Source organism: Petaurus breviceps, unplaced genomic scaffold, assembly GCF_028583685.1.
Source record: "Petaurus breviceps papuanus isolate PSGF00001 unplaced genomic scaffold, PetGlider_PUasm1.0 90919, whole genome shotgun sequence".
Classification (NCBI taxonomy): Eukaryota; Metazoa; Chordata; class Mammalia; order Diprotodontia; family Petauridae; genus Petaurus; species Petaurus breviceps.
Window position 1 is genome coordinate 39,583,735 of NW_027187378.1, and position 15,476 is coordinate 39,599,210.

General features: G+C 39.0%; 1 protein-coding gene across 1 annotated transcript in view; it reads right to left on the reverse strand.

Moving 5' to 3' along the window:
- The window catches only part of LOC138152210 (disintegrin and metalloproteinase domain-containing protein 32-like), a 140,865-nt gene that overhangs the window by 57,211 nt on the left and 68,178 nt on the right, over positions 1-15,476 (reverse strand). The window contains exon 11 of the mRNA XM_069075980.1: positions 7,165-7,298. Coding sequence (XP_068932081.1) covers positions 7,165-7,298 — 134 coding nt within the window. The remainder of the gene's footprint in view (positions 1-7,164; positions 7,299-15,476) is intronic.

A 15,476-nucleotide genomic window follows, 5' to 3' on the forward strand; every position in this document is an offset into this window, starting at 1 on the left:
TTAGCTATGTGGCCTTAACTTTTCAGGTTCTTCATCTATATTAGAATGTGAGAATACTATCATAGGAAAATAGCAATATGAAGGAGGGCACAGCTGGCTGCAGCTACCAAGTATGCCCAAGGAAACAGACATTTGGATATGTTTTTAAGATCATGGGATAATAGACCTAAAATGCTGCAATGGACGATAGAGGTCATCTAGTCTGAGTCCTTCTGATGAGGTAACTGAAGTTCAAAGCTCAGAAACACATATATTCTTTTGCAGTTCCGTTATGAATTTGGACCCTAAAGCATTTGAAGCATATATATTTATTACCAATAATGGTCTGCTGTCTATGGTTCCTTTCAGCATATTATAGTTTCCTTATCTATCCCTTTCTGTCTTTTGAAGGTTTGTTTTTGGTTTTTCTGAAAATAAGGTGGCAACTCTTGATTTCTGGATTCACTTGATGCACAGTATTGGTCAGTGCTTGTAATGTAATGCCAAAAGAAGGCAACTTCCCAGGTTCAAAATACCAGCATAGGTGCTCTCTATTTTATTCAGTGACCAACCAAGAACAGAGAAGATTAAAACATGACATCATTCAAAATACAGCATTTACTAAGTGTGATTAAATAATCTCCAAGTACTACCCCACCCCAGGACCTTCCAATCATTCAATCAATTACAAAGTCTCCGTTCTAAATACTTCTCCACCCCTAGGCTATACCTTAATTAAGTCCACCACAAAGCCCCTCTTCTCAAATGGAGATTAGTTTCCAAACATAAGGTCAAAAGTTCCCCACCCCTGGATCACAATTGAATCTACCCCAGAGTTACATCAAGTTTAAACACAGCACTTAATACCCAAATGGAGGTCTTTTCTTCATCTTGACACGAGGCAAGTTCTCAGCAATCTTAGTTCCTGGGGAGACAAGGCTTAGCAAGGCCATAAGATACATTGCCAGTCCCTTCATGAATTTATCCTCTGTCTGTAGAACAGTCCTAGAACCCCTGAACACATTAGCAAAGCCCTCTCCCAGGATTTCTGTAAACATACAACAAGAAAATCCTTCTTCAGGGCTTCTGAACCAACAGAAAGGCTCCCAGACCCCTGCAACAACAGCACTGTCCTTCACCAGTGGACAGTATTCACTCTGTCTGCAGGACAGTCTCCAGACCCCTGCAACAACAGTACTGTCCCTCACCAGTGGACAGTATTCACTCTCTGTCTGCAGGACAGTCTCAGGGCTTCTTAGCGAACAGCCAGGTTCCAGGACTTCTTCAACAAAAGGACTGTCTTTCACCAGTGGACAAATCTGGCAAAACAACATCAAAACAGACAGACAAAGTACCAGCAAAACAGCCATGTCTCCTCAGTCCTTGGCAGCTCAGGGGGCAGGTCTCAAAAGTCCAGGGCAATTCAAAGCGGCCACCAGCAATTCTCTTAGTCTCTCTCTCTCTCTCCACGAGGTGCTGCTTTCAAAAAGATCTTCCGCCTCTCTCTAGTGTCTCTCCAAATCTACCTCACCAGCTCCTCCCAGTTCAGGACTTTCTTTTCACATCAACAAGCCCATCCCACAGGTGGGATTAACAAACTCTGGGTTTTAACACAATCAATTTGAAAACCAAGCCAATACAGGGGAATCTTTAAATGCCATTACTATCACAGTGCTCTATTCACTGAGGTACCTAGCTGCCCCGTATTCTTTCATAAGATAACTTTCTTCCTCTGACCTCTGATCCCTTCCTCTTATTATCCCTTTCCCTTTGAGGTTTTACTTATTAATTCCTTCTTCTCACCTGTTTTTATCTACTATAATTCTTCACCCTTTTTCCCCTCTCATTTAAGTAGATTCCCACTCCCTCTCCTCCCCTTTAACTAGTCCTGTCCATTACTTTTCTTAATAAATTTCAGATATGGAGACATTTCCTTCTATTGTTTACACTTTCCTTGTTGATTCATCTGCTTTTATTCAAGGTCTTTAGTTTTCTTCTTCCTGAGATCTTCAATCAATTCAGTCTTTTTTGTCTTCTTCATGATTTCACCCCATTAACTTTCTTATTCTGAACCCTCTGATGGTGGTTTCTTTTGGGGTTGGAGCAAAGTGTCTCAGTCTCCTCCCATATTGGGTAGTTTATGGTTCACCAGACTACATCTCTTCCCCAAGTGATTTTGGTTGATCATAACTGGCCACAGCTGGATGCTCTTTCCCACAGACTTGATGGAGTGTTGCACAACTCCCTAATCATCCCCCCTTAACACACACACACACACACACACACACACACTCAATGTTTTGTCCTGGTATCCAGTCCTATTGAATACCCTCTGTTCTTTCATTCTCTGCCCCAGCACTGAAAGTTCAGACCTTTGCCACATGGGTATAATGGGGTTTTCTACCATGGCACTGTCTTCACTATTGCTACTTGGTTGTCTTCCCTGGCAAAAAACAGTTCAAAGTTTTGCAGCCCTAGTGTTGTAAGGGTATAGCCTCATCTGGCTTTTGATCTGAAGGGCTATCTGTCATGGTCTAGACAAACCTCCACGGCCTAAAGGCACTGGAAAGAAGGAATGGGACTGGAGCACGGGGAAAGGTTTTGTTGTAAGCCTGTGTTAGGTCCTTGTAACTGCTAGAGCAGCCTTGATACAGGCAGCATAGGAGGTGGGGTGACTCAAGTGTTTCCCTTCTCCCTCCACCTCTTAGACCTTGTTCGTATAGCCTTCTTCTTGAACAACCTGATTATATGACAGTAACATTCCATCCTTGTCCTTACTTTATCTCTCTTCCCTTTTCTTTCTTCTTTTAAGGTCATTAAAACATAGTAAAACCAATCACAGATCCTCTTATTTTATTCCATAATGCTTGACAAAATTAGGATTCTAAAGGAATGTTTCTTTTCTTCCTGATAGGAGTAAACATTTCATCACTGCTTATTTCCTTTTAATTGCCCACATTTATTTCCATGCCTATGTATTTACCTCTTTGTTTCTATTTACTGCTATATTTGCATTTCAAAATCTCTATTCTACTTTGGTCTTTTCATTAGGAATGCTTTGAAGTCCTCTTTTTGATTAATTAGTTGATTGACTATATACCCCCATAGGATTTTACTCAATTTTTCTGGATAAGTTATTCTTGATTGTATCATTTTTGTTTTGTTTTTGTTACTACTGTTGCCTTTTGAAATTTTTTTTTGTTCCAAGTTCTACTCTCATTTAAAAATGTAGATACCTAATTTTGAGTAATGCTGATTGTTGTTCCTTAGTACTTGACCAATTTTCATTGCTTGTATTTTTTTCCTACATAGAAGCACTGGATTTTGGCCATGATATTCCTGGGAGTTTTCATTTGAGAGCTTATTTCAGTAGGTGGCTAGTAGATTTTTGCTTTTATTTTACTGATTGCCTCTAGGAAGTTTCTGGTTGCCTCTAGGAAGTTTCTAGTGATTATTTAATGACATATGGTATCTTGGCTCTTTTTGGGTCATTTTTTTTCTCCATCTTTCTTCAGGTCAGTTTTTTTACATGAGATCTTTACATTTGCTTCTATTTTTTCCAGATTTTTTACTTTGTTTTAATATCTCTTGTTGTTACATGAATGTAATGGCAAGCAAAGTAGTACTTTGCTGCTTGTTTCAGCTATTCCAAGTGCAGAGCTGGGACCAAGCAGAACTGAAAGGGAGAATGCTTGTGATGTCAGCAATCCGTAGCACTATGTCTGTTGTTTTGTCAGACAAAAGCACCCTGTCTGTTGTTCTTAGACAGAAGTCCTGAAAGAGGACTTCACTGCTGTTACAGAAGCCCTAAAAGAGGACCTTACTGTTGTTACAGAAGCCCTGAAAGAGGACTTTATACTGTTATAGAAACCCTGAAAGAGGACTTTACTGCTGTTACAGAAGTTCTGGTACTTTACTGTTGATTTGTGTTTTATTTCCAAGCAGAAGCCTTGTCTGTTGATTTGCATTACTTTGTCAGACAGAAAGTGAATTGAGATGATAGTACTGGCAATGTGTGTAAATATTGTTGTAACTCTGTTAAGCTTTGTCTTCCTAGAAACCAAAACTGTGAAGGGCTTGGAGTGGAGTAATCCCTGTGGGCTGAAATACAGAACCAGAACAGAGAGCTCCCTATGTGTAAGTCCAAGCAAGAGCTGGGAGAGCTGCCTACTTGTGAATCCAGGCAAGAGTCGGGTGAATCCAGGCAAGAGTCAGGTGAATCCAGGCAAGAGCTGGGAGCAGTCAACCCATGGAAGAGGAGCCGTGGGATGTGGAAGCCAGCCTCCATTCAAGATGAAAGAGAACTTTACTTGGGTACTCTGTATTGACTGATGAGATTGTGACTTACTATGACCTCAAGGTGGGTGGTGTTTGTACTTTCTGCTACCCCTGAAGGATGACTGGCAACCAGCCTTCAGTCAAGATGAAAGACCTTACCTGGACACTGTGTACTGACTGGGGAGATTGTAACTTACTGAATGATATGTTTTATTTAAGACTATGTGGCCACCATAGTAATAATTTGTTATATTATCTTGTTCAAATGTTGTGCTTTGGTTTCTTGAATGCTTTGCTTTGGTTTATTGCTGAATAGAGAGTTCACTATACTATGTGATTAGATCCTTAAAGTTATTCATAGCAGTAGTCCTCAGGAGAGCCACTGCTGATTGGCTTTACAATGCAGTAATTAACTTCCAGAATTAATTAACTTTAGTATTTGGGGAAGTCATTAGCTTTTTGGAATCTTATTACGTGGCAATATTTTGTGTTTGCTAATTCTTCTTCCAAATCTTTCCTTTAAAGCAATAGTGTCAAATTCAAACAGAAATGCATCCTTTTAGGCCACATAATTGACTTGGAAAACTGCAAATTAACACTATTAACATATTGCATTTTTATTTATGTTATTAAAAATTTCCCAATTACATTTTAATTTGATTTGGGACATGCTCAGGACACAGGTTGTAAGGAGGACATCTGGGCTCAAGATCTCTTATTTCATATGTGATATCATTTTTAACTCTTACTTCATTTCTTCTAGGAATTCCAGTGGAATTTTTGGCTTTATTGTGCTTTTCTTTGCATCTTTGTTTATAAGCATTGTGAGGTCATTCTCTTCTTCTGGATTTGTTTAGGGCATTCCTGGTTCCATATTCCTTATCAAGTGTCTTTTTTCCCTGAACTGGGACTTTGTACAAGGACTGACCTCTGGACACTTCTGGAGACACAGCAGAGGACTTGTTTGGCCCTTATCTAAGGTCCTGTCACTGTTTTCCTTGGACATCGAACACTGTATTCTACAAAGATCTCAAATCAGTCAGTTATAGCTTCCATCTGAATTCTGGGTCAGATAATACAACTATAGGTTTTCACATGTTTGGAGCTCCAATAGAGAGCTGTTGACCCTAGACTACATCAGCTAACTGGAAAGCTCTTCAAGTTCAGAGTCATAGAACATTAGGGGTCATCCCCTGGTCTATGATCTCTGCTGCAGCCAAGTCTATGAGATGAATCTAAAATTCTGTTCTAGTGTCAACTGATTGGCACCATGAATAAAGCACCAGGTCTGGGATCAGGAAGACTCATCTTCCTGAGCTCAAATCTGGTCTCATACACTTACTAGCTGTGTGATCCTGGGCAAGTCACTTAGTCCTGTTTGCCTCAGTTTCCTCATCTGCCAAATGAGCCAGAGAAGGTAATGGCAAACCTTCTCTGCCAAGAAAACACTAAATAATGCCACAAAGAGTCAGCTGACACAGCTGAAATGACTAAACAGCAGTGTCAGACAAAGAGAAGTAGAATTGTCCCTAGGCCACATTTCCTGCCCTGCTATATATCCCAGCCTCCCTCTGAGTTGCATTTTTGACCTTGCTCTGAGGTCAGAATGACACAATTATAGACTTAGCCCTGGTCTTTCCTCACTGCCCTAATATCTGAAAGCCACAGGCTCTAACTCCAGGTCAAACTGGAAGTAGGGTCTAATACTCTGCTCAGAGTCACGGCAACATAACTTCCAAATCACACTTCTTCTTCCTCCCTACTCTACTGCATAGCTGGAGGACCTACCCCAATCCAGGTGCTGGAAGACTCTCCTCCCCAGTGCCATTGGGTTTCTTTCTCCCTGTACTGACCTGGGAAGGAAAAATGAACTACTGTGGCTCATCCTCAGATTTCCCAACTGCCATTCACCTAATCTCATGACCTTCTTTGATCTTTTTTGGAGCAATTGCAAGAGAGAGAGAACACTACAATATACTGCTTCCCCCTTCTCCGTAATCTTTTCCAGTCACCAGGAAGACTGCTCATCAGATATGTTATACTATACTGATTCCATTTGTATAGGGATTGAACTAAATAGCCACCCTAATTGCTTTAAACTCTCAAATTCTATATGATTTTGTGTGACTGTAATATTTGCAAGTGTGACTTTAATCTCTAAAGATTACTGTCAGGGTGGATATTTTTTGTCCTCGTAGGAGATACAACTTACTTCTTAGAGTTACCTTTGGAAAGATTATTAGCTATTTATCTGACATAGTATAATAATTTTAAAGCTCTAACATAGATAGAATGTGTATTTGATATAAACCTTTTTTAATGATTAAAGAGTTAGTCCCAGGGATTTGAGCCTATAAGTGGCCTCTTATAGAAATATCCTATATTTTTTGTCTCTTGGCTCCTACCCCTAAAACAAGCAAATCATTGAGAAGAAAAAACTTGGAGAAGGCAACTCAGGTTATTAGTCTTCAACATTATTTCCTTATAGGTTCTTATTGCCTAGCAAGCTTAAAAAGATCATTATAACTTCTTTTGACATATAAGCCTGATTATCATCAACTGTTAGAATTTTTTTATAACTTCTATAAAGTTTGTCCCTTATATTTGGTCTATCAATAAATCCTGATAAAATTCATTCTGTACTGCCAATAGTCTAATAGAATAACTTTCCTAATCTATCTTCTAAATTAAAATGTTGCATCCTAAATTGGCTAAGAGCAGGACCCACCTGTCATTCTTTCTTATAAACATGTTTAAATCAAGTATATATTTTATAGGAAAAGAGTTAATTAATTTTATCTTTTTCTGGTATAATCATTAATTAGAAATGACTTGATTTTATACACAAAATATATCTGTAATAAAATAAACAACATAGTCAAGAAACAAAGTGTTTTTTAATCTTACACAGCTTCTGGGCTCATTATGCAGGTAGATTGTGAACAATGGCATCTCTTTTCATCGTATCTTATTCCCAGACTAAGCCCGAGCAACTGTGCAATAATAACAGAAAACGCCTCAACAGTTATTCCCTTGGGATACTAGTATTGGGAGAGAAAAAAAAGTGGGAGGGGAGGGGGGAGAGGAGAAACTGTCACCAAAAAAGTTTATTGAAATGTGAAAGCAAATTAAATTATCAAAACTATGATTTTTTTCTTATTATCACTATAACATACATCGAATAAGAGGGAGATTATTGGACACTTGATTGTGTATTCTTAAGATCTACCCAGAGCTGGTAATACCTAATAACTTGGTGTGCACATAGAAGCCATAACTAGTTGTCAGCATTTTAGCTTAAAGCACAGCTTGAACATCTGGCTTAATTCTAGGATAGGTAGTATAAATACACAAAAGGAATATATGGCTACAATCTATGTTAACTTTTGGTTCTTTGCAGACACAATCTTCTCCTTGCATTCATTACGGGGAAGAAAGTTTTCCTACGCCCAAAGTGGTTAATTATATGGTTTCCCTTTGCTATTATAAAGCCAAAACTCAGAGATGCAAAGAATAATTCTCTTTATGAATTAAAGAAGCTGTCCTTCCTTATCTATGCTTCTTAGAATCCCTAGTTTCCTTAGCTCCATTAGGAATCTCCTTCCTACATGAGGACTTTCCTGATTCCCCCATGTCATGGCTATAGGGAACTTCAAGGTGAGAAAATTCTCTCTACCAGTTAAAGTCAGCACCTTCTCTATAACTTATAGCCATAGAAAGTAACCTAGAACACTGAAAGGTTACGTGACTTTCCCAGTTACATAACCTGACAAGTATATGTCAGTGATGGGAACTGAACCCAGATCTTAGAGGCTTCAGAGCTAGTTCTCTGTCTGCTCTACCATTCTGCTGCTCAGTATAGATTTATTTAGTTTTCTTTGACTTAAGTTCAGAAGGTGTCCAGTTATTTAGAAGGAGGAAGTAGAGATATTTACCAGAAGACTTTATCTCAACATATAAGCTTTTTACACTCCATTTTCTTCATCTCAAAAATGAGGGGTTGGATTTCATAGATTCTTGCTAGTTATAATGTTATATGATCTTATGACTTCTGAACGTTAGGCCACTTTAGACCAAAACAAATTGAGTTAATACAATCAGAATCATAGTTAGGTGGGACATTGAGGGTCATTTAGTCCAACCAATAATCCAAAGCACAGATCCCTTCTATAATCATCTAATTCTATTTAAACATCTCTAGTTGCCAGAGAACTAATTTAAAAAATCCAAATTTTCTCCATTAAATATTCCTTGAAAGGGAAGAGTCAAGATGGCAGAGTAGAAGGAGGACCTCCAAGCGGCTCTGGCTTCCACCTTCCCCAATCAATGTAAAAAGGGGACTCTGAACAAACTTTGGAGCTGCAGAACACACAAAATGACACAGAGAAGCTAACATCCTGCTGAGGACAGCCCGGCAGGCCGGCAGGAATTGGCCAGCACAGCACTCTGGGAGCCAAGCCCAGGCCCGCATGAGCTGGAGGTTTTAGCCCCAGGGCAGGTCTGACCAGCAGCCAGCCGGAGGAACTCCAGATCAGAAGCAGCTGTGGCAATCCAGAATTATGAACATATAGATGTGAAGGACAAAATGAGAAGTCAATGCAGTCTGGACTTTGGAACCCAGTAAGTGGAAGTACATCAGCTTTTGCCCCCGGGGTGAGAAGCGGCTGAGATGCCCGGCACAGCCAGCCAGCGCCATGTGGCAGCTTCACCTCCTGGCCTGCAGAGTGTAGAGAGACCAAGAGACCAGTCTGAGGGGTAATCGCTCTTGCTTTAACCTGCTTGGATCTGGATTGCAGGTTAGGGTGGAGGTCCTGGGGTGTGTGACCAGCTTGCCAGAGTGTGTGGAGGCCTCCAAGAGGGCACCCATTTAATACCTCCAGCAGCCGAGAAAACCCCAGCATTTGGGACGAAAGCTCACCTGTCTGGTGGCAGAGTCCTACTGTGGCAAAAAGCCCAGGCGTCAAGTGACTGAGGGGCAACATGACCAGGCAAAAGAAACAAAGCAAACAGAAGATTCCAACATTAGACTCCTATTTTGGAGACAAAAAGAATCAAAGCATGGAACAGGAGGAAGACAGTGAAGTCAGAACTCCTGCACCAAAAGCTTCAAAGGAAAATATGAGCTGGTCACAGGCTATAGAGGACCTTAAGAAGCAGATAAGAGAAGTGGAGGAAAAATTGGGAAGAGAAATGAGAACAATGAAAGAAAATTACGAAATGAGAGTCAACAGCCTGACTGAGGAAAATAACTCCTTAAAAAACAGACTAACTCAAATGGCAAAAGAGGCTCAAAAAGACAATGAGGAAAAGAATGCCTTAAAAAGCCAAATTTGCCCGATGGAAAAAGAATCTCAAAAGCTCAATGAGGAGAATTATTGCTTCAGAATTAGATTGGAGCAAATGGAAACTAATGACTTTATGAGAAATCAAGATACTGTTAAACAGATCCAAACAAATGAAAGAATAGAAGGCAATGTGAAGTATCTCATGGGGAAAACCAATGACATGGAAAATAGATCCAGGAGAGAATTTAAAAATTATTGGACTACCTGAAAGCCATGATCAAAGTAAGAACCTAGAAATCATCCTCCAGGAGGCTCTCAAAGGAAACTGCCCTGATGTTTTAGAGCCAGAGGGCAAAATAGAGGTTGAAAGAATCCACCAATCACCTCCTGAAAAAGATCCCCAAAAGAAAACTCCTAGGAATATTATAGTCAGGCTCCAGAATTCCCAGATTAAGAAGGGAATATTACAAGCAGCCAGGAAGAAACAATTTGAATATTGTGGAAACACAATCAAGATAACCCAGGATCTGGCAGCTTCTACACTGAGGGATCAAAGGGCTTGGAATATGATATTCTGGAGGTCAAAGGAGCTGGGATTAAAACAAGAATCACCTACCCAGCAAAACTGAGTATCATGTTTCAGGGGAAAATATGATCATTCAGTGGAATAGAGGACTTTCAAGCATTCTTGATGAAAAAACCAGAGTTGAATAGAAAATCTGACATTCAGATATAAGAAGCAAGAGAAGCATGAGAAGGTAAACAGGGAAAAGAAATCAAAAGGAACTTATCAAAGTTGAACTATTAACAATCCTACACGGAAAAGCAATAATTGTAACTGATGAAACTTTTCTCAGTATGAAAATAGTTGAAGGGAATATAAATATAATTTATATATATATATATACACACATATATATGTCTATATATGAGGGTATATGGGCATATGAATATATATGTGAATGTGTGTATATATGTTTACAGGTATACATAGATAGAGGCACAGGACCAATTTAATAGGAAGGGATGATACTTAAAAGGCGAAATTAGAAGGTGAGAGAGGAATATAATGAGAGGAGATGGGGAGGGACAGAATGGGGTAAACTATCTCATATAGAAGAGGCAAGGGAAAATGGTTACAATGGAGGGGAAGAATAGGAAGGCAAAAGGGAATGGGTCAACTTTATTCTCATTGGATTTGGATTGGGGAGGGAATGAAATACACACTAAATAGGCTATCTCACCCTACAGAAGAGTAGGGGGGAAGGAGAAGAGAGGGAAGATGATGGAAGGGAGGGCAGGCTGGGGGGAGGGAAGTTGGAAGCACCCACTTTTGAAAAGGGATGGTATCAAAGTAGAAAATAGAACAAGTGGAATAGGAGGGAGGGAAATATAGTCAGTCTTTTACAATATATCTACTATGTTATTGTTTTGCCTTAGCTACACAAGTACAACCTATACTGAACTGCTTATCTTCCCAGTAAGGGTGGGTGACAAGAGAGGAAGGGAATGAATCTGGAATTTAAAGTTTTAAAATCAAATGTTTAGGGGGCGGCCAGGTAGCACAGCGAGTAAGAGCACTGGCTCCAGTGTCAGAACGACCTGGAGATTGAATCCCGGGCTCAGACACTTAGCACCCACCCAGAAACACCTGGTCGTGTAGCCTTGAGCAAGTTACTTAACCCCAATTGCTTAGGGGCGGCCAGGTGGCTCAGCAAGTAAGAGCACCGGCTCTAGTGTCGGGATGACCTGGATCAAATCCAGCCTCAGATACTCAGCACCACACCCAGAAATACTAGCCGTGTAACCTTGAGCAAGTTACTTAACCCCGATTGCTTAAAAAAAAAAAATCAAATGTTTAAATACATATATATACTATTATTAATACTATTTTACCTGTAATATATACAGGCACTGGGACATAGAGATCCACCATGCCCCACTGTAAAAGTCGAAAGGGGTATGTGAGAAAATATGGGAGAGAGCAGATTGAAGGAGGGGATATCCTGTTTGGGGCGGTGGGTGGGGGGAAAAACAGAGAGAAAATTTGTAACTCAAAATCTGGCAGAAATGAAGGATGTAAATCAGAAGTTAATAAAGCATCTGAAAAATGAAAATAAATAAATAAATATTCCTTGAAAGAAAACAAAAATTAGAATCTTCACTCCCAATTCTATATTGTATTCTAGATATATTACCTTCCAAGGCATTTTTAATGGCTCTAATTTTTAGAATTCGTTCCTTTCATTGAGTTGATAGCTCCCTTCTGAAACCTAAATTTAATAATTTTAATGGAGTAAGTAGGTACGGATACAAACATACACTTGAAATTTTGAAGCTAACAAAGGATTCTGAAAAGTTTCAAGCTTCTAAAAAATGATCCAGGACTATATGGAAGTCTGAAATTACATTAATTTCTTTTTCCCATAATGCAGATGTTCATTATTTGTGAGCTTCTGTAAATGTTTTTAGTCAATTCAAAATATTTTTTAAGTAGCTTCTTCAGAAATGGTTTTTTCCATTTGCTTGTTGAATTTAGGTACTTGTGGTATGATACAATATGAGAGAAACTAGCTCATATTGTTGGCATCCTCCCTACAGTAGCAAAAAGTCTAATAAATTCAAATTATGATACAGTGCCAGGGACAGTTTTACAAAGAGAAATAGACCTCTGTACACTCATTATTTTGAGGTACTTGAAAGTTTGACCCAAGGCATTTATATTCAAGTAGGATATTTTTGGATGTGATTACTCACTAGTGATGAGACATTTTTATTTTGTGCAAATTAGACTTTCTTTTTCACTTAAGCAGAGTTGTATTTATTCTTTTTATATTTGTTCTGTACATAATTATGTAGATATTTATCTCCCCTCTTAGAACATAAACTCTTGAGGACAGGAATTATTCTCTTGTTTGTATTTTTATCTGACACATAGTAATTGCTTAATAGATGCTTGTCAATTGATTGGTTACTTTGATTGAACTCAACTAGGTCCTAGAAATAAAAAAAATAAAATAAGACATAGACATGGTCCTCCAAGAACATACAATCTAGTAGATGGGATAAAATATCATATAATGTATAACTATTATATACAAGTTGGGGCAGCTAGGTGATGCAATGGATAAAGTGAAGTCAGTTCAAATCTGGCCTCAGAAACTGTGTGACCCTGGGAAATTCATTTAATTCTGTTTGCCTCAATTTCTCCTCTGTAAAAATAATTTATAGAAGGAAATGACAAAGCACTCCAGTCCCTTTAACAAGGAAACCCCAAAACTAGATCACAAAGAGTCGGATACAAGTGAAATGCTTGAACAACAACATATACAAATTAGATTATGCAAGTTATTTTGTCTACTTTGTTTAGCAAGCTTTAGAGTTGGTGAAGAATGGAGACAGAAAGACTAGGTGATGATAATTGGTAATAAGAGCATTCATATAGTGCAAAGGTTTGCAAAAAAAAATCTGAAGTAGGTTTCAAGCCCAGAACTCCTAACATGAGAAGTACAAAGAACAAACCAAAATGTAAACTTCTCTAGCTAGTAGGCTTCATGGTGGATAAATGAAAGCTTCTTTTTATGAGGTGGCACCTGGAAGAGGATTTCAAAGGGTAGAATTGTAGGGAAAGTCCATTCCAGACATGGTCAGAAGTATGCACAAATGCATGGTGACAGGCAAAGGCAAGATAAGATCAGGGAAACATCAACACTTCAACACAGTTGGAGCATAAGTATATGAAGGACAATAGTGTGAAATAAAGCTGGAATGGTAAGATATATTAGCATAACACAGAAAACAGAGCAGTTAAAATGCAGAAAGAGAAGAAAGTTGCTATGCCAGATGTCTCCTAGAGTTCCATTTGGCTAAAAGATATAATCCTTTACATCCCCACTTTTCACCTTCAGTTCTGCTTGGTCTGAACTCCAAGGAATATAATGCCACCACCCAGGATAAGATGATCACCTGAAATCTCATCCTCATATTGTTTAATTCAGCTTAGGATACTCAACATCTTCTGTATTGTTAATGTATTGTTAACAGAATGGGAAGGTCTTTCCTGTCCATTAATAGACCAATGTGACCTGCTTTGAGCCTGAGTCACATGGAAGTCTGAGTCATGTGGAGTCTGAGGTGGGAGGAGTTTGCCAAACAGGTGTAGCAGAAACAGGTGGAACAGGAAGTGGGAGAGTGAGGTGCAGCTGAGAGAGGAGGCAGAGAGAGGCAGAGCAGCTAGCGTGGGTGAGAGAGGGACATTTTGCCTAATGGAGCTTGCTTGTGGGGAAGCCTGATGGAGGGAAAGCTTGGGGATGGCAGTGTTCCCTGTATTTGGTAATGTGTACCAACATCTTTATTACCACGGTGGATTTGACTTTCTGGTATATGAATAAATATTTGGTTTTGTCTTTGAAGAAGAAAGTCTATCTTGTGATTAAAACCTGGAAATATGTCTGCATGTTCATAACAGCTGCTGTGGGTATCACACTGGCAATATACCTTCCCAACTCTATCTCTTTTCCCCCCAACCCCCATTCCCAAGTTTTCCAAGTTTCCTGTTTTGAGTATGTGTTATCTTCCCATTGTAAATTCCTTGAGGATAAGGACTGTCTTTCTTAATTGAATACCCAAGCACATTGCCTTGCACATAGTAGGTGCTTAATAACTTAATATTTGGTCTTGAGAATACTTCACATTACTAGTGTGGTCCTGACATTAAGACTTGCCCCTGTAAGAGAAATTTCTGATAAAACAGACAAGATATATATAGGATCCCCAAAAGAAAACCCAGAAGGCAATATTAGTATAGGAATTCCATAGATGTTTTCATCATTTTGATCCACCTTTGCCCTCCCTTCCTCTATGGGAGGTTTTAGAAGAGTAGGAACAAGGTGGCGCAGTGAGTAAAGCACCAGCCCCAGAGTCAGGAGGACCCGAATTAGGTTCTGGCCTTAAGACACTTAACACCCACACAAAAAAAACTAGCCATGTAATCTTGGGCAAGTTACTTAACCCCAATTGCCCTCCAAAAGGAAAAAAAAAGAAGAGTAGGAACTATATATGTGTCTACCTTCACCACCAATTAAGATTTTGCACTGAGGCTATCAAAAAGTTGTATATTCTGAGTCATCCCTTCCATATTACAATACTCTAAAGTACTGTAACACACTACAGTTATCCCTTCCATATCATAGAGGTTAGGGGAACGGTACCCCCATAATCTAGAAAATTTGCACAAAAATTTTTGGCCCTCCTTTTGTACCAGAGAAGTCTGAATTATCATGGTATTAAAAGATAAAATATTTATACTATACATGTATTTTATACATTCCTGAATTTCTAAACTTTTACTATTTCATCTGCTGGCCTTCATGTGTCATCTGCAGCTTCTGCAAAGCTCCCCCAAAATTCCCATTTAATTTCTTATGCTGACCTGTGATGTATCAAGCCCTCAATGGGGAAAGTCACAATGGGAAAGGATTAACTACATGTTAGGAAGGGCTCCAACATGATAATTCAGAGCCAGTTTGTGAATGATCCTGAATGATAAACTAAGGAATTTCCATTTCCTTTTTAGATAACAAGGAATCACTGAAGGTTTCTGAGCAGAAGAAATGTATGAGCAGAAAAGTACATTAGAAATATTACCCTGTTGAGGTTTGCTCAGGTTTGCTGAGGATGGGTTTGAGAAGGAAAAAACTGGAGGCTGGATGAACAGTTATGAGACTGTTACAATAGCCCAGATGAGAATTAATAAATTCCTAAAATAAGATTAAAAGAGGAGGGTAGACATGAAAAATACTGCAGAGTTGGAATCAGTAGAATTTGGCAATTAACCAGATATATGAGAGGAAGGAGATAGGAGAATCAAAGATAATTATAAAGTTGCAAAGCTAGTCAACTTTGAAGGCATCTTCAGAAAAAAGAATTTAAGGC